General features: G+C 42.8%; 1 protein-coding gene across 1 annotated transcript in view; it reads left to right on the top strand.

Moving 5' to 3' along the window:
- ARHGEF18 (Rho/Rac guanine nucleotide exchange factor 18) overlaps nt 1-25,468 on the top strand; it is a 2,448,098-nt gene that overhangs the window by 354,954 nt on the left and 2,067,676 nt on the right. The window contains exons 2-3 of the mRNA XM_044090748.1: nt 494-618; nt 19,628-20,094. Coding sequence (XP_043946683.1) covers nt 494-618; nt 19,628-20,094 — 592 coding nt within the window. The remainder of the gene's footprint in view (nt 1-493; nt 619-19,627; nt 20,095-25,468) is intronic.

The following is a 25,468-nucleotide window of genomic DNA, read 5'->3' as shown; positions in this document are numbered from 1 at the left end:
CAATCCTTTGGATTATAAAAATCAGAGTTTCATAAAAGAACTTTTTTTTATTCAATAAAATTCAATCTGCCCTTCTCTGTTAGTTCACATCTTTAGTCATTTTATCCAGTAAGAAACAAAAATCAGGAACTAGTTTCAGTACCCATTTTTTCCCACTCCATAAAGCATAATCAATGCATTTTGTTAAAAAACTTCACTAGCTAATGTTAATTTACACTAAGAACTTGGCTGCTATTTATGTACTTGTTATAATTTACTCAATTTATGTTGTATTGTTTTTTTTTTTTTTTTTGGTACCTATGATGCTTGCAAATATGACCTGCATACCTCAAGCTGTTGTCCCATTTATAAAAAGTAATTAAATGCATCTATGGCTACCTTTCAGAAGGCTATTATCTATAATTGTAATATTTTGCTCATGTCTTTCATTTATGTTGGTGGGTATTGTATTTGCAGATTAAATGTGTTAATTGTGGGCATTTTTTATTCACAGATTGCAGACCACGTCATAGAAAGTGCAATAGTGTGTCTGGTTCACAATGTGCCACATTAAAAACGACACTGACACCACTGTCTAATGAAAATCAGATCTTCCTTGACATATCAGCTGAAGGAAAGGCAAGTACTTCCATAACTGTTACAAGTGGTTTGGCTTACAATGATTTCAACCAGTGTGTGTATGAAATGACAGAAGCTCTAATGTACATAAAAATAGTTGCAACATGATATCGTGTTGTGATTTGTAAGAGGAAAACCTAATAATTCACAAGTGGTGATAACATGAGCTGGTGCCAACAGTCTTCCTACCGGGTAGAAGGGGAGATTAATAAATATTTTACCATCTGATTACAGATTATTTCTTTAATATAGACTATACTACAGATTTTAGGATATAACTATAAATGGAAGGTCGGATGGCAAGTTGTGTTAAAATATCAGTCTGAAGTAGTTTACTTCATTTGGTCTTAAACCTGTGGGATACCTGTTCAGTATCTGATCCGAGCTGGCAATCTCACTAGCATCTGCTCCAAGCTCCTCCCCTTACCCATAATACACCTCCACTACCTTCCAACCCACAGATCTCATTTGCCACGGCTAGCTGAAGCATCGTGATCTCCAGAGCTCTGAGTAGTAAGTGGGTATTAAAGCTGTTAGAAAGCCTTTTTTCTCTCTAACTTTCAGGATAGTGGTTAGTGTAGGTTCCCCTTTTCCTCCCCTCGCTTGGTGCGTCATGTGGTTAAACTTTAGTGTTGTTTATCTTAGTTTAGCATAGTTGGTTAGTGTACTTGCTTCCCCTCCCCCCTCAGTGTGTTGTGTGTGAGTGTGGTGAGTGGTTTTCAGTGGAAAAATAATTTTTTTTCTATCTACTTGTCCTTGTCTAAATGGCTGATAAGCCGGAGTTTAAAAGGTGCACTGAGTGTGGCCATAAGTTTTCCCCAGCAGATGGCCACACTCTTTGTGTAATGTGCTTGGGAGTGGCCCATCTCAGTACAGACTGCTCTATTTGTGCGGGTTTTAACCTGTGCGTAATCAAGGACAGGAAGGCTAAGTTGGCCCTGAAAGGCCTTCTTCCCACTTCTCAGGTGGTTGCCTCATCCTCAGCTTTAGTCACAGTGGCTGCTGTGGCCGCCTCTCCTTCTTCTCTTGCCCTTGCTTCTCCTCCCTCCCAGGCTGGGACTCAACCTCCCGTTTTTAAAGCCTGCAGAAGCAGAGTGGAAAAGGGGCAGAGAAAAGGAGAGAGAGCCAAAATCCAGGACAGAGGAACATAAGAGATCCCCAACCTCCCTTCACCTGCTAAAAGTCATAGGATCCGTGACTCCCCTCGGCTCCGATCTCCAAGGTTTTCCCCAGAGCTGGAGGAGACACACTCTACATCTAGGGCCTTTGTGCACTGACCAGCAAGGTCAGAGTCCGTGGCATCATCGAGGAGGAGGTTCATTTGTACTCAGATCCAGATTGGGGTGATGCCAGTCCCCTTTCACTTAGGAGGGGGGAAGCTCACTTCCCTTTTTTACATCGATTTCTCCTTCTCTGATCCATCCATCGGGTTTGGAGTAGTCTGATCCGAGGATGGCTTTAGGCAGGAGGATGGTACCAATGGTACCTGCTTCCTCAACACTGACAGCTCCCTGGAGCATGTTGGATCTGACCAGCTTGATCCAAGCTGCTCTCTGAGCCAGAGCTTGGGTGTCAGATCCGAGGGAGTAGAACTTTTTTCATCGGCTCCACCTTTGCTGGGCTAAGTTCCCTCCCTCGGAGCTCCATCCACTTCAGGGGCTTGCTCTGATTCTGTCATCGGACCCAGAAAGACTAGCTTACTTATTGGTTCCACAGGAGGTTCGCTCTCCCTCAGCATTTGACATGGTAGAAAGGGTTATCTCCACTGGATCAAGACACCTGACCATCCTCTCGGACTCCGCTCTAACCCCCCTTGGCTCTTTCTATGAATTCCATCATTTTACCAGAGGGACAGCCCATGGACAAGGAGTCCCAGATGGTTCCCCCCTGAGGAACAAGTGGCTTGCGAGTTCCCCTCGGAGAGTCCCACTGGAGATGTGCCTCGCAAGCATACATGTAAGAGGAGGCACTTGGACTCCCCTGAGTCCCTTACTGAGGATACGGATTTGGATAATGGGGAAGGTTCCTTCAGGTCACCTCCCAAGGATGTCTCCTTTGTAGACATCATGGAAATCCTTCACCAACTGGGAGGTTGTTCCACCCCCAAACCTTCTTCTGATGAGTCCGTGTTCCTAGAGGCTTTTGGCATTGGCCCATCTACTTCCTGGGTGTCTCCTCCCACAGATCCCTTGGTGGGCCTGGTCACCTTGCAGGCCTGGAAGGAGCCAGACACCATGGAACCAATTCCAAAAAGGCCTGACAAGATTTCGAGTCCACCTTTGGATAGGCCAGCATGGAACAAGGGCTCCCCCATAGATGCTATGGTGGTAGCAGCAGCCAATAAGAAGGAACTAGCCCAGGAGAGTTCCTCGGTTCATCCTCCTGACTGAGAGTCACAGATGATGGACCACTTAGGGAAGTGGGTTACGCTTCAGTTACCTTTTCTATTAGGGCACTGAACTACCTGGCTCATGTCATGAGACTCCAATGCGACCTTGTCAAGGAGCTGGCAGAGTCTCCCCCTAAGTCCATGTCGCAAAAAGACAGAGACTCATTCTCTGTGAGAATAGCCACTTTGAAAGCAGTCTCCAACACATCCAGGCGACTCCTTTCACATGCTAATGAAGGAGCGGCTAGGGTGGCTTGGTCTGGTGTGTCCATGAGGTGCAATGCCTGGCTCAGACTATGTCAATTTTCGGAACCTTTCAAGGTGTCCTTTGCCAATGCCCCTTATGATGGCTCTACTCTCTTTGGTAAGACCATCAAAGAGACTTTAGTCCAGAATGAGAAGGATGGGAAGACACTGTCTGCCATCGGAATCCGCTTCTTGAACCCTCAAAGGTCCTTTTCCTGGAATCAGAATGGGCAAAAGAAGATGTGGTTCTGGAAGTCATAGTATTCCTGGGACACTCAGGGCTCTTCTTCCCCCAGAGGCAGAGGGGGACAGAATGGATGCTGGCCCAAAGGCAGAGGGGGGTACGAGGAATTTTGGTTCTTGGGAACCTTTCTTGGACAGTCCCAGAGACAGCAACCCTGAGGGTTGGCCCGACTGCTCTACTCTGGAGGCAGTCTGGGGACGATTGTCCTTGCACCTGGTGGCATGGGAGTCCATAACATCAGACCACTGGATGTTTCAGATCATATCCAGAGGATACTCTATCCCCTTTGTGGGTCCTCCCAAATCTTCCAAACACTTCCTGGACATACCACCCATGCAAAGGGAGGCAGCAGCACAGGAAATTTCTAAGCTGCTAGGAAAATGAGTCATCGAAACTGTCCACCCAGATCAGTCTGGATCAGGCTTGTACTCCAGATTATTTTTGGTACCAAAGAAAATGGGGGACTCAAGGCCCATTCTGGACCTATCTACCCTGAACCTGTCAGTTGCCAAAGAAAAATTCCAGATGGTCACACTACAGTCCTTCATGCCGTACCTGCAAGAGAGCGAGTGCATGTGCTCATTAGACCACCAGCATGCTTACTATCACATAAAGATGCACAGAAGCTCCAGGAGGTTCCTCCACTTCTGGTTAGGAGTCAATCATTATCAAATTCTAGCCCTACCCTTTGGTCTCGCCACAGCCCCCAGGGTGTTCACCAAAGTGATGGCGGTGGTAGCAGCTCACCTGAGGCTTCAGGTGATTCAGGTCTATCCCTACCTGGATGATAGGTTCCTCACTGCTCCCACCAGGCATCTACTCTCTCAAACCAGGGATTATTTCTTAAATCATGCCCTGCATTTGGGGATCACAATCAATGCATCCAAATCACTCCTAAATTCTTTCCAGGTGATGAGCACATTGGGGCAAGGATAGATACATTACAGTGCAAAATCTTCCTGACCTCAGAGAGAGTACAAAACCTGAGGATGCATGTCTCTCTGATCTATCATTCTCACCTTCCATCTGCAGAATCAGTGTTGAGGGCCTTAGGTTCAATGGCGACCATAACACTTCTCCTGTGTGCCCAGTTACATATGAGAATTCTACATTGGCACTAGCTGTACAATGGTCCCTGTTGGAACTTCCATTGTCGTATCCAATACAACTCAGTCGAGTCTGTCGGTCGTCCCTTATATGGTGGATGTGTTCTCCAGACATTTTGGATGGATGACCCTTTGTTCCAGCCCCTGCCCAAGCCACAGTGACCATGGATGCCTCCCAACTTGGAGGGGCATTGTTCGGGCAGGACAGTCCAAGGCCTGTGGTCCCCTGTAGACACCAGCTTGCACAAAAATGTTCTAGACACGAGGGCAGTCCTTTTAGCGTTGCAGGCCCTTCATGCCTTTCTTCCTCTGGGAACCATTGCCATTCAGTCAGACAACATATCAGTGGTCTGGTATATCAACAAACAGGGAGGGACCAAGTCTTACCCCCTTTGTCGGGAGGACATGAGAGTGTGGGAATGGGCGATCTCCACCGGTCATTTTCTCATCGTAACGCACATTCTGGGACGGTTCATCATTCTAGCAGACAGATTAAGTCAGACTATTCCGATGCCTTATGAGTGGTCTCTGAATCTTTCAGTAGCGGGGCAGATCTTCCTGGAGTGGGGTCAGCCTTACTGCAATCTCTTTGTATCTCCTTCCAATGTGAAGTGCAGCGAGTTTTTTGCTCTGAACCTCTGCCAGGGGAGTCCCCCAGAGATGCTCTAGTTCATGCTTGACCTCCCAGTCTTCTGTATGCTTACCCTCCAGTACCTCTTATTCCGAGGTTTCTACAGAAAGCTCGTCGACTGGGGAGCAAAGTGATCCTCATTGCCCCTTTTTTGCCTTGCCAGGTATGGTTTCCCTTCCTTTGGTCTCACCTTCTGGCTCTGCCCTGGATCTTGGATTCCATTCAGGATTTGATTTCACACCCATCGGGAGTTCTTCATCTGAACCTGGACAGTCTGAAGCTCACAGCTTGGCTGCTCCAGTTCCCATGATCGCTAGGACTCCTGGCTTATCCTCTTTAGTTAGGTCTATTCTGGTGGCTGCTCATAAGTCTTCAACCAGGAAGGTTTATTGCAATAAATGGAAATGTTTTTCCTTTTGGGCCTCTCAAAGGAGTTTAGATCCCTTCAGGCCTCCTATTTCTGCCATTCTTGATTTTCTAGCTGATATTTTTCTACACGGAGCTAGTTCTTCTACTGTCAAGGTTCAATTGGCTGCCATTTCTCATTTTCATGTGGGTGAGAATTCTGCCTCTCTAGCCACCTCCAGACTGTGTAAAGCACTTATCAAAGGGACCTTTCTGTTATGCCCCCCTGTCAAGGATCCTGTTCCCCCATGGGACCTTACTATGGTTCTTCAAGTTCTGGTCGCTCTACTTTTTAAACCCGCTGCAACCACGGATCTAAAATTCTTATCTTGGAAAACAGCATTTCTGGTGGCTATTACCTCTGCTAAAAAAGTTTCAGAACTGCAGGCCTTGTCCGTCAAAGTTCCTTATATGATTTTTCCATAAATATAGGGTTTCCCCTTCGGACCAATCCATCTTTTCTTCCCAAGGTGGCATCATCAGTTAATATCAATCAAACCATCAATTTACCAGTTTTCTTTCCTAATTTTGGTAACAAAATGGAATACAAACTCCACTTGCTGGATGTTCATAGACAGTTACAATTCTATTTACACAGGACAAAAAATTTCTGTAAATCCGATCAACTGTTTGTATCCTTCCATAAGCCCTTTTTGGGGAAACCTATCTCCAAGGTCACTATTGCTAGGTGGATTTCTTCATACATCCTTCAGGTCTATAAGGACAGAAGCATGTCTCCTCTGGGTCAGGTGAAAGCTCATTCCACTAGGTCCATGGCTACATCTGTGGCCTTTTGGTCTAGAGTCTCTTTGAATGATATTTGTTCTGCAGCTACTTGGTCCTCATCTCATACATTTATTTCTCATTACAAACTGGATTTGACTTCCAGAAGGAGAGCATCCTTTGGTTCCATGGTGCTCCAGAATATTCTTCCATGAGGGCCACCCAGGAGTTTAGTAGCTGGGGACTCTGTCCCACAGGTTGAAGACCAAATGAAGTAAACTACTTCAGATATAGAAGTTATGTACTCACCATAACATTCCATCTGAGTAGTTCTACTTCATTTGTCTTCAACTGTCCCTCCCCCTTCCCCCGGACCTTGTCATGTGAACAGCCTGCGGGCTGCAGTTATAGGTCATAAGTATTTTTCAGGTCGGGTTATCAGTATAAGGATCAGCAAATTCGATCTGGGGGTTGGAAGGTAGTGGAGGTGTACTATGGGTAAAGGAGGGAGCTTGGAGCTCGGAGCAGATGCTAGTGAGATTGCTGGCTCAGATCCGATACGGATCCGGTATCCCACAGGTTGAAGACAAATGAAGTAAAGCTACTCAGATGGAATGTTATGGTGAGTACATAACTTCTTTTTTGGAGCCATGAGAAAAGAGCAGTCCATGATTAATTTGAACATCATTTGACCATGGCTTTTGTTCAGCTTTCACCAGTGCTTAAAGTCATAAAAAATAAAGGACATTTGCTAGGGGGAATCTTGAAACAGCCTGCACTGTGAATTTCATTTCAGCCTTGGACACTGCAAATCCAGCAAACATTATCCTTGTCCAGAGGAAATGACAAAGGAGTGGATTCCTCATGCAAGTTTCAGAAAACATTTCCATAGTAATAGATTCTTAAACTTCAACAAGTAGAGGCTGAGGTTTATATCTTGGGGTGACTACTGGTAGGGTTGATATTTTGCAATGGTGATACTCTCCTAGAGGAAATATTCTCGTGACTAGAGAGAAATGTTATGATTAATTCATCATAACAGACATATGCCTGTAGTATCTTACCACAGTAGACTAGTAAGATTTAGTTATCACTATGCCTGTTTCAAATGCATTCATTTCATATCTAAGCCTTCAGTATAAGTAGCATCTCACCAATCAGGTTTATCTAAATATATGGTCCCCAGAATTACACTGACACATCACAATGTCGTTGGCCAATTCATCAACCACATTTGGTCAACGTATGCAGATGGTCGATAAGGTCTGATAGATCAACAGTGCCCAGGTGGGGGACTATTCCCTTTCCCAGTTACTGTGCAATCTTATAGTATGTATGTATTAGTGTGTGTATATATATATATATACACACACACACACATGTGCGCGCATACAAAAAAAATTCTAAGCTTGTTTCCTCCCTTTCCTGTAACTAGTCTAGTCCAGATACAGATTTGCTGCATCCAGGACTGTTTGTAAACCTCTAAGCCCCTCAAGGCTTTCTGTGTTGGAGGAAAGCCTTCTAGCTTATCAGCGGGAGTGGTAAGCACTAGATAGCCTATGTACCACAAGAGGAGTGGTTTCTTGCCCAGAAATTGTAGTTTATTGGCCATTTGGGCAGTTTTTCCATCTCTTTCAACTTTCTGGTTTAAAAGCCCACATTTGTGCTTGTTTCCCACCTTTCCTATAACTAGTCTAGTCCAGATACAGATTTGCTGTATCCAGGACTGTTTGTAAGCTTCTTAGTGGTGCCAAAGTCTGCTCTTCAATTTTTCCCTTAGATCTGCTAGTCCTCTCCTCTCCTGCACTTTTACTAGCTTATTATTCTAGCACATTACCAGACTTCTTGTAGCAATTATTGTAGCACACAAAAGTGCTACCAGCACTAAACGTTCTACAAGGAAACAGCTCCAGTACTTATTATTAATGCCCACCCCTCCAGGCATATCTAAAGGTCAGTTTCCTGTGCTTTCTACTATTAACCTGATGAACTTGGGCATCCTGAGACAATGTAGCAATTGCCTCATGTATACCGACAACCCTCTCCTCTTACCTCCCAACACTCAGTCTTGCAAGAGATGCACTTATATATCCAAATTAGAAGTCACGCACTCTCCAGCCTAGACCGGAATAGCTGGTCAAGAGGAGAAGGTCAACACTTGCACCACACCACATGGAACACATAGCCCGCCAGAACACACACCAGCACTGCCTTCACATAAAATCACAAACCACACACCCACCTTTAAGGAGGCTCTCAATAAAAATCTACCCAAACAGCAGAGACCTCCAAGGCAGAAATGCACTCGACCACCACAACACAACACTAATCATGAGACACATAACTCTCCTAAACAGTGTGCCACTCAACCAAATCTCCCAAGGCAAAACAGCATGCCCAACACACTTGTCATAGGTGACTCGATAGTGAGGCACACTGATGTCCCACTCACTAGGTTGAATAAGGAAAAAGTAACAGTCAGCTGCCTGCCAGGTGCCTTTATTCACCACATAACGCACACACTCAGGTCCCTCAACAACAGGTACAAATATGACTCTGTCATTGTACATGTGGGTGTGAATGACCTGAGATGTACCTCTCTGGACTACATGAAAAGAGACATGGAGAAGCTCTCATTCGGATTATGTAGCCCAGGCGGGTATGACCCTAGCCCCGAGCAGCATCCTACCATCACCCATAATGATACCACAGTACAAGCAGAAAATGATTGATTTCAACAACTGGCTAAGTTTCTGGTGTCATTCTCTATGCTTTGCCAGAGATAGCCTTCATCTGTCACTCCTGGGCTTCCAGATACTGGCCAAGGCTCTTGCCATCCCTATAGTGCCTTTTTTAGGTGGTGTTCCAAAGACCAAATTACCACCGTAACAGCTACAAACAAATGCAATCTGAGGGTCATGCTATTCAATGCTAGAAGTCTAAATCTCAAAATGCACTCGCTCAAAGCACTCCTTAAAATGGAGAACATCGACATTTGTGCTGTAACAGAGACCTGGTTCAAGGCAGCAGAAAGGATCCCTGCACTATCAGGCTATAACTCATTCCACACCTTTCGTCCCCAAAACTTGGACCGAAGCTCCAAAGGCAGTGGTGTTTCCATATTCATAAAGGATGCGCACATCTCCAGACTGGTAGCCCAACATAAAGCATCAGAAATACTTCAGGTGCAGCTAACATTGGGTAAGACAGCGATTCAGGTCATAGCCTGCTATAGGTCCTCAACCATGTCCCATACCTCACTCTCCACATTCCTAAGCACCATGGAGAATATTAGGGTCCAACCTAACACTCTCATACTAGGTGACTTCAACTACCCTTCCATTAACTGGGAAAACCACTCATGTACCAATACACTTGCCGAACGTTTCCTGGAATTCATTAATTCTAATGCCCTGGACCAGCTTGTTCTTACCCCCACTAGAGGTTGCAGCATCCTTGACCAGATCATTACAAACATGGGCGCCTGTTGTTCTAGACCAATAGTCAACTCCTCCCTGGTTAGATATGACCACAAATTAATCACCTTGGAAATCCACATCTCTCCCACTCCCCCTAAGGTAACCACCATGAAAAACTTCTCCAAAGCTAACTTTGGGCTCCTAAAAAGAGAGGTGGCTAACTTCATGGCACCCATGCAAATGGAGAATAGTTGCATGACCACTGAATCATACACCAATACATTGTACGAACACCTACACAAATGCATGGATCTTGCCATACCCAATAGAACCAAGACGCTCTCCTCCAAAAAAAAAGGAAGCCAATCTGGTGGTCCCCTGCCATAAACAAACTCTACAACAGGAGGAGGAAACTGATGCTGAATAAGGTGAAGTCCGTAGACTGGAATAACTTCTTTATCAGCCTGAACAAAAAGTTGAGATCCCTCATCAAATCCTCTAAAGCTAGCTATGAAAACAGAATTACAGCAGATAGTAAAGACAACCACAAAGCCTTCTATAGTTATGTAAAGAATCTCCATGGCAATACCTAGATTTGCTCAGAGCTACTGTACAATGGTACCTCCTATACCGAGCCAACAGATATTGCCAATATACTGGCCAACAGATTCAGTGCCAACTTTATCGCTCCCCCCCCAAGGAAAAATCACAATACCAGTAGATTGCCAGGCACCCAGTATTACTGCTGCACAGTTTAAAACAGCACTGTCCAAGGCCAATAATACAGCTTCTGTGGGACCTGACAATATCCCTGGCTGTGTTCTACATGAACTACAGAGTGAACTGGCACTTCGCCTGTGTGCCCTGTTCAATCACAGCCTCACCTCAGGCTTTGTCTATACCAAATGGTGCACTGCTACAGTCATCCCTCTCCACAAAGGAGGAGTGACTACAGACCCTGGGAACTATCGCCCCATTAGCCTGATGAGTCTGATATGCAAAGCTATGGAATGCATCATCATGGACCTAAAAAACAAGGATGTAGGGAATCTCCAAACTCTGGATCCCACACAGTTTGGTTTTGTGAAGGGTAGATCATGCTTGCTCAACTTGGTTGACTTCTTTGAGTCAGTCACCAGAGCTGTGGATGACGGCAAGGTGGTTTATACAGCCTACCTTGATTTGGCCAAGGCCTTTGATAGCATTCCCCACTCAGGAATCATAGAAAAACTCACTAAGCTAGGTATCAACCCTTATATCATTAGATGGGTTGCAACCTGGCTCACAGATAGAGACCACAGTGCAAAAGTAGCTGACTCCAAGTCAGACTGCTGACCAGTCATGAGTGGAGCCCCACTGGGTTCTGTCCTGGGTCCTCTCCTGTTTGGTATCTACTTCTCTGAAATTCCAGGCCAACATGAAGGGACTCTGGCTAACAAAGTTTGCAGATGATTGCAAGTTGGGAGCTATTAACTCCCCAAATGATGTCGACATCTTACAGAAAGCCTCACTGAGACCATCAACTGGTGTCAGAACCATGGCCTTAAGCTCAATGCCAAAAAATTTGTCGTCATCCCCTATGGGAAAAACCCAGTTCCCATGAATTAGCACATTGATATTAGTCCACTGAACATAGAAGAAATTATAAGAGATCTGGGAACACAGGTTGACAGCAACCTGTCTTTTGACCACCACATTGCCACTGTGGTCAGAAAGTCCTTATATGTGGCACATCTCATTACTAAGGGTTTTGCATCCAGGAAGAAAGAGGTCATTGTCTCCCTCTACTCTTCCCTCATTAGGCCAGTCATCGAGTACAATGCCCCATTTGGCATGTACCTCACTAGACACCTGTAACAACTGGAGAGGCTGCAGAAGTACCTCACAAAGAGGATCCTAGGCCTTAAACATTTGTCCTATATGGACACACTCAAAAAACTCCAAATATTCTCTGTCTCATATCGTCTACTTAGAGGCGATCTCTGCTTGACTTACAAAGCCATGTCTGACCCAACTCTGTTACAAATGCTACATCTAAAAAAATCCCAATCCCTCCATGCCACATGCTCAAAAGACCTCAACCTCATTACCATAATCAACAGAACATGCTGCAGGGACAGGTTCATAACTCAGAGACTGCCTATGCTATAGAATAGACTTCCCATACATGTCAAACAGAGTACCTCACTGACCCTCTTCAAGAGAAATCGTGATGAGTGGATGGGAAATAGAAAATTCACCCCAGGGATCACTCCAGCGGCTCTACTCGACAGAGGCACTGGGAACTAAGGTCGGGTGGCACGATGCCAGGGTAATCCTCTGGGCTAGGCTTGTAAAGGCTCCAGGGCCATTAACCTAGTACACACCTATGAACCTATATGTGTGTATATCTATCTATATATATATATATATATATATGTATATATATATATATATATATATATATATATATATATATATATATAAAATTAGCAGGGTATATATGTGTACAGGAGGGCTTGCCCCCTGCAAAAAATGTTTTTTGGGGGTTACATTGTGGTGATGATTTTCATCTTGCATGCACAGTTGACTGTCAGCATTTCTGTGGTGTGTCAGCCTATCCAGTAATTCCATATATGTATGTGTATATGTGTATGTATATATATATATATATATATATATATATATATATATATATATATATATATATATATATATATATATGCACACACTCGAAACTCTCCTTAGCATGGAGAACATCGATATCTGTGCAGTAACAGAAACCTGGTTCAAGGCTCCCGAGAGCACCCCAGCACTACCAGGTTATACCTCATACCATGCTTTTCGGCCCCAAAACTTGGACGAACCACAAAAGGAGGGGAGTATCAACATTCGTCAAAGATACCCACACCTCCAGGTTGGTGGCACAGCACGAAGCATCAGAGACTATCCATGTGCAACTAACAGTGGGTAAAACTGCCTTCCAGTTTATAGCCTGCTACAGACCACCCTCCCAAACACAGGAACCCCACTGGCCTTCCTGAGAATACTGGAAAATATGAAGGTCTCTCCAAACACCATTATATTGGGCGACTTCAACTACCCAAACATAGACTGGGAGCATTACTCTAGCTCCAACACCCTAGCCCAAAGGTTCCTAGAATTTATAAACTCAAATGCTATGGAACAACTTGTTACCACTCCCACAAGAGGGGAAAACATACTGGACCTGATCATCACCAACATGGGGACACTATGCTCCAGACCAGAAGTGTATCCCTCACTGGTAAGATCAGACCATAAACTAATCTCACTGGATATTCACATCCTAACCCCACCCCCTGCCCAGAAAACCACAGTGAAAAACTTCTCTAAAGCAAATTTCACACGCCTCAAAACCGAGGCAGAATCCTTCAAAGCCCCCGGGCCTGTGGAAAATACGGCCCAGACCGCAGAATCCTTTATAAACGCATTCTATGAACACCTTCAGGAATGCCTGGATCATGCAATCCCAAATAAAACCAAGACCCAATCCTCCAAAGGCAGATGTCCTGTCTGGTGGACCCCAGCCATAGACAAACTATACAATAGAAGGAGGAAGCTACTACATGATAGAGCAAAATCCCAAAAAGGGAAGACATCTCTGATCAGTATTAGCAAAAAACTATGGGCACTCATAAAATCGTCTAAGGCCAGCTTCGAGAGAAAAATTGCACAGGACACTAAGGATAATCACAAGGCTTTCTTTAGTTATGTTAGGAACCTGGATGGGAATTCCCAGATATGCTCAGAATTAGTCCAAAATGACAAAAAATACACCGAGCCCACAGACATTGCCAACATCCTAGCTGACAGGTTCAGTGCAAACTTCTCCCCCCCCTCCCCACCAAAAGGGCAAATATCTATCCCAACAGAGAGCTGCCCCCCTGACATCTCAGATGCTCAGGTAAGAGCCGCCCTCTCCAAAGCAAAAAATACAGCATCAATGGGACCAGATGGCGTCCCGGGCTACGTCCTACATGAACTCCAAGAAGAGCTAAACCCAAACATAAAACTACTGTTCAATCTTAGCCTTACTACAGGATATGTACCCAAAGAGTGGCGTACAGCAACAGTGGTCCCTCTCCACAAAGGTCGTGCCTCAACGGATCCTGGAAACTATCGCCCCATAAGCCTGACTAGCTTGGTCTGCAAAGCTATGGAAAGGATCATCATGGACCTCATAAATAAAGATATTGGGGACCTACAGACACTGGATCCTACCCAGTTTGGCTTTGTTAAGGGCAGATCCTGCCTCTTAAACCTGGTCGATTTCTTTGAAACAGTCACCAAGGCCATTGACGAGGGGAAGGTGGTCCACACAGCCTACCTGGACCTCACAAAAGCCTTCGATACAATACCCCACTCGGGCATTATAGATAAGCTCACCAGCTTAAATATAAACCCTATGTCACTAGATGGGTTGCAAACTGGCTCAAGGACAGAACCCACATGGTTAGAATTGCTGGAGCCATGTCAGACTCCAAACCAGTTACAAGTGGTGTCCCACAAGGCTCAGTCCTGGGACCTCTCTTGTTCGTATATATTTCGGCGGTACAGGCCAACACGGAAGGACTGTGGCTGACCAAGTTCGCAGATGACTGCAAACTGGGCGCCATAATCAACTCTCCAGCCGACACAAGCATCCTCCAAAAGGGCCTCATAGAAACAGACAACTGGTGCCAGAGCCATGGCCTCAAGCTAAACGCCAAAAAGTGTATAGTCATTCTCTTTGGCAAAGACAAAGTGCCCACAAATTACCACATAGGTGGTAATCCATTAAGTACAGAAGAAGTCATTAGGGACCTGGGGACCCAAGTTGATAGCAATCTCTCATTTGACAACCACGTGGCCAAAGTGGTTAGAAAAACATTTTATATAGCCCACCTAATCATGAAGGGATTCTCATCTAGATCAGGGGAGGTCATCGTGCCTCTTTACTCATCCCTCATCAGGCCCATAATTGAGTACAATGCCCCTTTTGGGATGTACCTTACGAGACACCTGCAGCAACTGGAAAGACCCCAAAAGTACCTCTCCAAGAGGATCAAAGGGCTCAAACAGATGCCATATGCTGCCCGGTTAAAGAAACTCCAGCTCTACTCAGTGGCATACTGCCTGCTCAGAGGCGATCTGTGCCTGACGTATAAAGCCATGTCCAACCCAGAATTAATGGACATGCTGCACCTCAGAAAATCCAAATCCCATCGAGCTAAGCGCTCGAGAGACTTGAACCTCAGCACTGAAATAAATAGAACATGCTGGAGGGACAGATTCATAACACAGAGGCTCCCTTCACTCTGGAATAAAATCCCAGTCCAGGTTAGGCAGAGTCCCACATTGACTCTCTTCAAGAGGAATCTTGATGAGTGGATGGGAGATCGTAGGTTTACCCTGGCTATCACTTCTGTGTCACTGTTAGACAGAGGCACAGTATACTAACCTCAAAAAAAGGCATAGCAAAATGAATTTAAAATGGGTGGCGAAAGCCAAACACACTCTGGCTAGGCTTATAAATGCCCTAGGGCAGATAGCCTAGTATGAACCCGAACCTATATATATATATATATATATATATATATATATATATATATATATATGTGTTTGTGTGTGTGTGTAATAATTTATGAATTGACTGATTTTGAGATGTAACTAGAATGTGGTTGGTTGCATTTTCCTTTCAGCATACAGGCAGAAGCATGCAAATATACTACTAATGTAAGCCTTCAGTAGCATTAATTCTGCGGCAGGGCTTGAACATTTTAACAACATACAGTGTTCATTTTTGGGTTCAAACTCTAGGGCCACAGTAGAGGTAACAGAACACAAACTGCGATGTAGTAATGGCAACAGAACAGGGGAAGGAGGAGTAGTAATACAGAATTATTAAAACATAAATGAAATGCCTCAAAATGTGACAAATTCGCCTATTTGATATAAGCCGTACTGTGATTTACTTTTAGGTTCATAGGTTCATAGGTTCATACTAGGCTATCTGCCCAAGGGCATTTATAAGCCTAGCCCATAGTTATGTGGCTTTCGCCACTCCTTTAGTTTGAATAAAAACTATGCCTATCATTTTTCTGTGCCTCTGTCAAGCAGTGACACTGAAGTAATCCCTGGGGTATATCTGCGATCTCCCATCCATTGGTCAAGATTCCTCTTGAACAAGGCCAGCGAGGTGCTCTGCCTCACATGTACCGGGATTTTGTTCCACAGCATAGGGAGTCTCTGGGTGATGAATCTGTCCCTCCAGCATGTTCTATTTATAACCATGTCAAGGTTTAAGTCTCCTGCCCTTGTGGTTCTGAGGGATCTAGATTTTTGAGGTGAAGCATATTCATCAAATCTGGGTTTGACATGGCCTTATATGTCAGGCACAGGTCACCTCTGAGCAAGCGGTATGAGACTGAATAAAGCTGGAGTTCTTTCAGTCGGGCAGCATAAGACATATTTTGAGACCCTTTATCCTTTTGGTGAGGAACTTTTGGGGCCTTTCAAGCTGCATCAGGTGTCTGGTCAGATACATTCGAACGGGCATTGTACTCAATCATAGGTCTAATGAGTGATGAGTACAGGGGACGATGACCTCCCTTGATCTAGATGTGAATCCCTTCATGATCAGGTGGGCGATATAGAAGGTTTTCCTAACTACTTTAGCAACATGAGTGTCAAGCGAAGACTACTGTCAACTTGGGTCCCCAGATCCCTGATGACTTTTCTGTGCTCAGTGGATTGTCACCTATATGGTAGCTAAGGGTAACCTTGTTTTTCCCGAAGGGTATGACTATGCATTTTTTGGCGTTTAACTTCAGGCCATGGCTCTGGCACCAGTTATCCATTTCTGTGAGGCCCTTCTGGAGGATATCTGTGTCAGATGTGTTTTCGACTATGGCGCCCAGTTTGCAGTCATCTGCAAACTTTGTCAGCCATAACCCTCCTGTGTTTGCTTGTACTTCAGAAAAGTAGATGCCGAACAAGAGTGGACCCAGGACTGAGCCCTGTGGGACACCACTTGTGACAGGCTTTGAGTCTGACATGGCTCCAGCAACTCTGACCCTGTGGGTTCTGTCGCTTAGCCAGTTTGCAACCCATCTTGTGATGTATGGGTTTACATTCAAGCTGATGAGTTTTTCGATGATACCTGAGTGGGGTATTGTGTCAAAGGCCTTTGCCAGGTCGAGGTAGGCTGTATGGACTGCCTTTCCCTCATCAATGGCCTTGGTGACTGTCTCGAAAAAGTCAACCAAGTTTAAGAGGCAGGATCTGCCTTTGACAAAGCCAAACTGGGTTGGATCCAAAGTCTGGAAGTTCCCTATGTCTTTATTTATGAGTTCCATTATGATCCTCTCCATGGCTTTGCAGATAAGGCTTGTCAAGCTAATCGCGCACTAATTTCCAGGGTCTGTGGAGGCACCGCCCTTATGAAGTGGGACCACAGTCGCCGCCCGCCACTCCTTGGGTACGTATCCTGAGGTGAGGCTAAGATTAAACAGCTGTCCTAACTGTGGGTTTAATTCCTCGTTGAGTTCATGAAGCACACAGCCGGGGACACCATCCGGTCCCATGGATGCTGTGTTGTTTGCCTTAGTGAGTGCTGTTCTCACCTGGGCGTTGGAGATGTTTGGGGGCTAAAATCCTCTGGAATAGATATCTCTCCTTTGGGGAGGGGAGAAGTTTGCACTGAACCTGTCAGCCAGTATGTTAGCAATGTGTGTAGGTTCAGTAATTTTCACATCATTTTGAACTAATTCTGAGCATATCTGGGAGTTTCCTCCTAGGTTTCTAACATAGCTAAAGAAGGCCTTATGATTGTCTTTAGAGTCCTTGGCGATTTTTCTCTCAAAATTTGCCTTTGATGATTTTATGAGAGCTCTTAGTTTTTTACTTATAATGATCAAAGGTGTCTTACCTTTCAAGGATTTTGCTCTATCTTGTAGTAGCTTCCTCCTTTTGTTGTAGAGCTTGTTTATGGCTGGGGTCCACCAGACTGGACGCTTGCCTTTGGTACAGAGAGTCTTAGTTTTGTTTGGGATTGCCTGATCCATGCAGTCCTTTTGATAAGAATTTCTTTCACAAACATTTGATAGGCAAATCAAGTGTCAGAAACTATTTTGTTTGCAACACTGGTTCTTTGAGATGATGGCTGAGAAGGCAGACATTGCTTTCTCACCACTATCATTTAAAATAAGTCTTCAGGGTAGTCCTAAACATGTATTATACCATGATCCCCCCAAAACGTGCACGCTGATTGGCCAGCATGCCCGTTGTAAATCGAGTTATACTAATGGAAAAAGGTCCGGTCGCCTGGACTTTTTTCCATTAGTATAACTCGTTTTTTTTAAACACTGTCTTGCTATGTTAAATGGGTTTAACATAGCGAGACAGCTTTAAAATAAGCAACGGAGATCTCCGTTGCTTATTTTAAAGCTGTCTCGCTACGTTAAACCCATTTAACATAGCGAGGCAGTGTTTAAAACGAGAAAGCAAGATCTCCGTTGCTTTTTAGTCTCGCTATGTTAAATGAGTTTAACATGGCGAGACAGTTTTAAAATAAACGGAGATGTCCGTTGCATATTTTAAAACTGTCTCGCTATGTTAAACTCATTTAACATAGCGAGACATAAAAGCAACGGAGATCTTGCTTTCTCCGTTGCTTTACAACTCTGATGTACTGCGCAGGCGCAGTACATCAGAACTGCCTGGATGCCAGACATCTGCGGAAGGGCAGTAAACAGGCATTATACTATGCCATTATTTAAGAAAAGTAACAGTTTCTTTTCTTAAATAATGTCATGGTATAATAGCAATAACCCACTTCTGGGTGTGGGTAATGCTAAATTTACCCACGGTTGGCTTTGTTTGGTCCCTCGGGACCAAACCACGCCAACCGTGGGTAAATTTAGCATTACCCACACCCAGGCGTGGGTTATTGCTATAATAAAACTCTTCTCTTCTTCAAAAGATCTGTTTCACATCAGATAATGCAGCAACACTCACTATTAAGTATTTTTCTGTACTGTACTTGGAGAATGTTAACAAAAATCATCATAATGTGCAGTTTTTAGGTCATGGATGAAAGCGCTAAATCTTTTTTTGGAATAAACATTTTTGATTGTACCTGTGATAGTGTGTAATCAGTTTCTTTCTATCTCCAGGGTGTTGCTTCGTATTTGGCTCTTGATTGTTTTCTGCATATTTGCAGAATGTTAACAAAATCCTCATAATAAACAGTTTATAAAATGAAAGAAAGATTAAGAAAGTTTTAGTTAATGCTTTCTAAAACAGAAACCCACAGCACACAACAGACAGGGCATTCATAATCAAAAGAAATATACTGTAGATTCAGTTCATTTTTTTCTCAGGCTTTCTCAAGAAACTGATGAGTGTGTTGCAACAGTAGGGGTTACCACAGCCCCTGATTATTACATGTGACAAAGATTATATAAATGCACTGGGATGTGACCAAAACAAAAGCTCTGGTATGAATCACAATGTCTCTATAGTGTGAATATTATACTAGTCAAACAGGATTTAGCACTGTTATAGAAAATGTATAGGTTTCAATTCATATTTTGTAAGTTATAAACCTTTTATATTTTTGTGTGAACATATGGTTTAACTACAAAAATCCACTTAAGGGGAGAGGCCGTTTATAATTCCAGCAATGAAATTTTGAAAGGATATAAACAATATCAGGATGGACAAAGAAGCCTCAGAAGGAATACTGGAGAATGGCATATATTTGGTTGTAGAGATTATAATTTATATTCTTTTAGTGACTTCTTTAAAGTAATTATTTTTAAATTTCTTGACTGTCATTGACAGGATGACTCATCAGACACCGAAGATCATGATACTGACTTTAACAGCAGCACGGAAGACATTCATTGCCTTGATTCATCTCTTTTAACTAGTGAGTTTTATAAGGATCTGGGATTTCCTGACGGTAGTGAGGCTGGTATTTTACAGGAAACTTTGACTCAGAATCATCCAGGCAGTGGAAAAATGCACAGAAATAAAGAAGTGGATTTCAGTCAAGTAGAAGATACTGGTTTTTACCATGGATGTCTCCCTCATCAAAAAAACTTTGGAAACAATAATGACATGACATTACCTGGTGGACCACAGGATTTTTCTTGCAAAGATGTTATCAGGCCCAGATTCTTAGACCTGGAACCAATACAGGCCACTGATACAGATGAAGAGTCGTATCCTACACTGGTAAGATCCATGTCTACGTCCAGAAGGCACAGCTGGGACGCACCCATGACCCCTGTGGATGGTGGACGAAGGTAAAGTACAAATAACCAGACTGTACCTCCTATAAAAGAGAGATAAGTGTGCACTTGTGTATGGTTCCATGTGTACATGTATCTGATATAAATATGTAATTTTTGGGTTAAGTAATTTATTTTCTCAAAACATCTACTCCAAAAAGGGGAACCTCTTAATTGAGTTAATACCTTAAACAACATTTAAATACAGGTTTAATTGATTTAAATACAGGTTTAATTGATTTAAATACAGGTTTCATTGTAGCAGCACGGACATACTTTAAGTTGACTACATGAGGGTCCTGTTACCTGTAAGGACTATTAAATGGCATGTAAACTAACTCAAGGGGCATACCTTCCTTCTTTTTCCAAAGCTAAGAAGAAAACATATGCCAAGGCACTTAACTTTTGAAAGTTTCCTTCGCTGGGAGGAAAATCATTTCTAATAAATAAGCACTGCCAGAGCTGCTGCTGCTATCAGGCTATTAGGTCACTGATGAGGTAGCAACATGTCAAAGTCCATGAGGCAGCTTCCGACTTACATTAGTCATGGCATTTTTGTGACTCCCTCTGCCTCAGTACAATGTTATGACTTTTTTTTATTATTATTTATTCTTTGTTGACCAGGTTAGTCCCAATAGGCTAGTGGCCTCTTCAGCGAAGACCTGCAGTGGTATTAATACTGCTAGGGGAGATTTGGCCAGGGCATCAAGGAACTTCCCCTACTCTTTTTGATAGTTGCCATGGGATCTTTTCCAGCCATCTGGGCCACCACCAACTCCAGCAGAGGGATCCCCAGTTTAACTTCCCATCTGAAGTACAATAAACTCAAGAGTGCAGCACCCCTAGCTTATGCTGTACTGCAGTATCAGTGATCCATCTACCTGGTGTTAGAATAGAACCCATGACTTTCTGCATCATAGGCTACTGTTCTACCTGTTGCACCACTGACACTACTACAATAAGTGGGACTGTTATTCAACACTAACTGCACAGCTGGTAGGTATTCCCCTACCTGCTGAGAGGGTAACAGTATTGTCTAGTTAAGGACAAGATATGTGATTAGGGACAATACAACTCAATGGTTATGGACAATACAGCTCTGTGGTTTGTGGTTAGGTATAAGATTGTTGTGATTAGGGGGCAAGAAAGCTATATGATAAAGGGCAAGGTAACCATGCGATTAAGGGAAAGACAGCTGTGTTATTAGGGGAAAGGTATTAGGGGTAAGATTAATTTATTTACTTACTTCCTCTTTGTTGATCAGGTTAGTACCACTAGGCCAGTGTCCTCTTTTCAAGGGAGACCCAAGGTGATATCCATACTGTCTAGGGGAAATTTGGCCATGACAGCAGGGAATGTCCCTTACTTTATTTTTGATATAGGCTATAGGATCATTTACTTCCCCTGAACTAATGCCAATTCAAGCAGATTTGTCCTTAGTTTAACATTTCATCGGAAGGATGGCACATTCAGGATGGCAGCACGCCACCCCCAACCCCTTATACTCCTACACTGCAGTGTTATTACCAGAAAAGTAATCCAAGTACCTGTTGTGGGAACAGGACTCATAGTCCACTGATCTTCCAGCAACAAAGGCAAGCATCCTGTTTGTTGAGACACTGACACTGTAAAATAGTTGTGTGGTTACTGTCAAAGTAGCAGTCTGGTTTGGTTATTTGTCTAAGGCAAGGTAGCAGTGTGTTTCCACTGTGTGGTTAGGGGAAAGACTGCTATGTGGTTAAAATGATGCTGGCATATGCTGCAGTCATGTACACAATATAATGAACAGTGAACACATGCTGCAGTCGCATGCACAATATAATGAACAGTGAACACATGCTGCAGTCACATACACAATATAATTAACATTGAACACATGCTGCAGTCACATACACAATATAATGAACAGTGAACACATGCTGCAGTCACATACACAATATAATTAACATTGAACACATCCTGCAGTCACATACACAATATAATGAACAGTGAACACATGCTGCAGTCACATACACAATATAATGAACAGGGAACACATACTGCAGTCACATACACAATATAATGAACAGTGAAATCATGCTGCAGTCACATACACAATATAAGGAACAGTGAACACATGCTGCAGTCACATACACAATATAATGAACAGGGAACACTCCTGCAGTCACATACACAATATAATGAACAATGAAATCATGCTGCAGTCACATACACAATATAATGAACAGTGAAATCATGCTGCAGTCACATGCACAATATAATGAACAGTGAAGCAGTCACATACACAATATAATGAATAGTGATGAAGTCATATAAAATTATATTTTCATAGTTGAACTGATTAAACTGAATGTAGGCAGCAGGCTAAAGTCACATTGCCCTCCTTTAAATCGTTTTTCATTATTGTATTTTGTAGATAGTATTTATCTCAGTACACATTTCTGTGCTTTGTACCATTTAATGTTGTTGCATTTCTAATCAGCATTCCTCCTTTCTGGGTAAATAACTGTTCTGTAATATCTAAATAAAATGCTATTACATACACATGATTCAAGGTACCCTGGTAGACCACAGTACTATGCAACATTCCTCTGACTCTCATATCAAAACTTGATGGGAAAACTATAAAAAAAGAGTTAATTTAAAGCAGCCCATAATAACATATCATCATGGCAATAAAATCTGTCAGTTGTCTGTCACATGGAAATACAGAATTATACAGTTTCCCATCACAATGTAGTCAGTGGACGTATGATAGTATCTTAAAAGAAAACTGTGTTTTTGTGTTGGGATTTTCAAACCACAGAATGTATGATTTTCCTCCTTGCTGTGAATCATTAGTATTAACAGAAGCAAATTTACTGGCTAAGTCATTGTCATATATGTAACACTCCCTGCAGCTGACGTGTCACTACAGCAACAGCAGAGTTATCACGGGTGCCCAGGCTTTTAAGTAACATCATTATTTATTTATTTAGTCCTTTTTACCAGGTGAATGGTCTGGTATGGTTCCCTTTTCAGCCACAACCTATGCCAAATGGCAAAGACAATACAGTAGAAACACAATGTTAAACAGCATATAAGTTACAGGGTTATATGTTTAATACATTATGAAGTACCAATATAAAATTAACATGTAAGATATACGTATACGATAAGATGCTTAATATTTTATAAAGTATTAAAAGGATCAAATTAAGTAAGGGAGAGCAAAAACAAAATACAAAATGTTTGAATACTATCTGGCATGATAGCAAGTTGAGATCCATGTTATTTATGTGTTTCATAAAAGGGCATGTACTGGCAGATGGAACAAAGTAGCTCAGTGGGATATGGTTCACATAACTACTAACTGAGGTATGGTTTGCTGTGGTCCACTTTGTGCCATAAAGCATAAATGTCAGTATGATGTCAAATTATGAAGCAAACTGTAAAACAGTATCATTATGTGCAGAATCGCTGACGTTCTTCTTGTACAGGTATGATGTTTTAAGCATTTCTGTGTTTGATCAGATTTGTTTTATGTGAAATCTGATTATCTGAGCTTGGTATAGTGAGCATCACTTGAAACAACAGAAAGTGTAACCTACACCGAGTCTGTGCAACTCAGAGTGGGTAACATTAAATACGTTTTGTATGACGTGAAGTCCCTGCATAAGGGGGACTTGGCTCACTCTAAACCCTGAACCCCTTGTTGGTTACAGGACACTGACATGGCTACCTCTCCTTCTCCCCCACTTAGCAGCCTACACAAGACTGACTGCATTTGGCTACTCCACTGAGACATAACAAATGTTCACAGGGCACTAAAAGGGAAATATTAACATTCTGTGGCATCTGTATGGCTTAAGTGCCATGGCATGTTAATGCAAGAGGCCAAACTCACCCCAGCCACCTACCCAAGATCGTTGACTTTATATACCTGTGCTTAGCCACATCCAGCACAACCAACCGTGTGTGTAATTTAACCATTTATAAAAATATCCATTACATATGCCTGTATGACTTACTAAACAGAATCTTACCACTGCAGAAAGTTCTGTTCAGCAAATACCTCAACTAATCTAAACTCCTCAGTAAGTCTTAGAAAAAACACTTTATTAATAAAAAGAAGAAAAATTACCCTGGTTTTTGATGTAGTTTAAAAGTATGAGGGTAAATACCTTTGACTAAGGGGAGTATTTCAACTTGAGAAATATCAGTGAATGCAAACTGCATAGCCTAGAAACTCAACCGCACTGTAAAGGAGGGGATCTACATGTGCAATGTATTGGACAGAAGCTCTTGGTTACACAAAGAAAGTTGCTTTATGTAATGATACTGCTTTAAAAAGGTGCTTGGGTGGGACAGGATTTACCCACCCTCATGGATTATCTGCACTGGTCATTGATAAATCCTGTATCACCCTGTTAATCAGTAATCCTTGACACAATAATCAACTTCCAATCAACCTAGGGTCCACATACCACTATTAACCGCATGGATACTGGTCTACGTGCTCTACGTTAAGCCTTTAGTCTCAGTCTTACAGCACACTATTTATACCTATAACTACACCACATACTACAAAATCCCTGCAAGAATAGTAAAATGTAACAAACATGCTCATATTCACTACAGACATTAACTCTACCGACCATCAAAAATTACCTGGCAAAAGCTAGTATTTAATAAGATCATTAGACAAAAGACACATTACAATTAAATTGTTTAAACATAGCAGCTCTCATCCTTGTTCCCTCCCATTATTACTGTCTGGCACAATCTAAATCACTGCAACTGACCCAACTACTAATGTATGTCAAACTTCATAAGGCCTTACAAGTGGTCCATATTAATTCCATCTTCTCCATAGTTTGCTTGCCGTTTAGTAGCAAGATATTGTGTCTGTCATAGAAACTTGCCTCAAGCCAGATGATAATTCATTCTTACTATCATGATATAATATTCTTCAGTCAGACAAGACTCAAAGATTGCAGAGAGGCTCACTAGTTTATATTGTCATATTCTCACTTGTTTCAGGTCTGATCCACATAATTCCTGCTGTCTCCACTGTAAATCATTGCTTGTTAAAATCAGAGTTGGCAGTGATAAATTTCTGTGTAGAAGCTGTACTTATGTCTCCCCCCCCCCAAGATATAGATGACACACTTATGCCCCCCCCAAGATATAGCTGACACATTTATGCCCCCCCAAGGTACAGATGACATTATCACTGTAAAAGTGTTTCACTGGCTTTATGCTCATGCTAACTCAAAACCAATCTTTTTTGGAAATTTCAGTAGCGGAATCCAGACATTCAACAATCCAACACTATGATTTCTTTCAACTTATCACTCTAGCCATTCATGCCGTCAAAGTCTCTGGATGTCTATGCTTTTTGTGTTTT

The sequence above is a fragment of the Protopterus annectens genome, chromosome 13.part0 (genome assembly GCF_019279795.1).
Source record: "Protopterus annectens isolate FY-2018-M chromosome 13.part0, PAN1.0, whole genome shotgun sequence".
Taxonomy (NCBI): domain Eukaryota; kingdom Metazoa; phylum Chordata; order Ceratodontiformes; family Protopteridae; genus Protopterus; species Protopterus annectens.
Note: the sequence above shows the minus strand (reverse complement) of the source record. Positions and strands in the feature narration are given on the sequence as shown.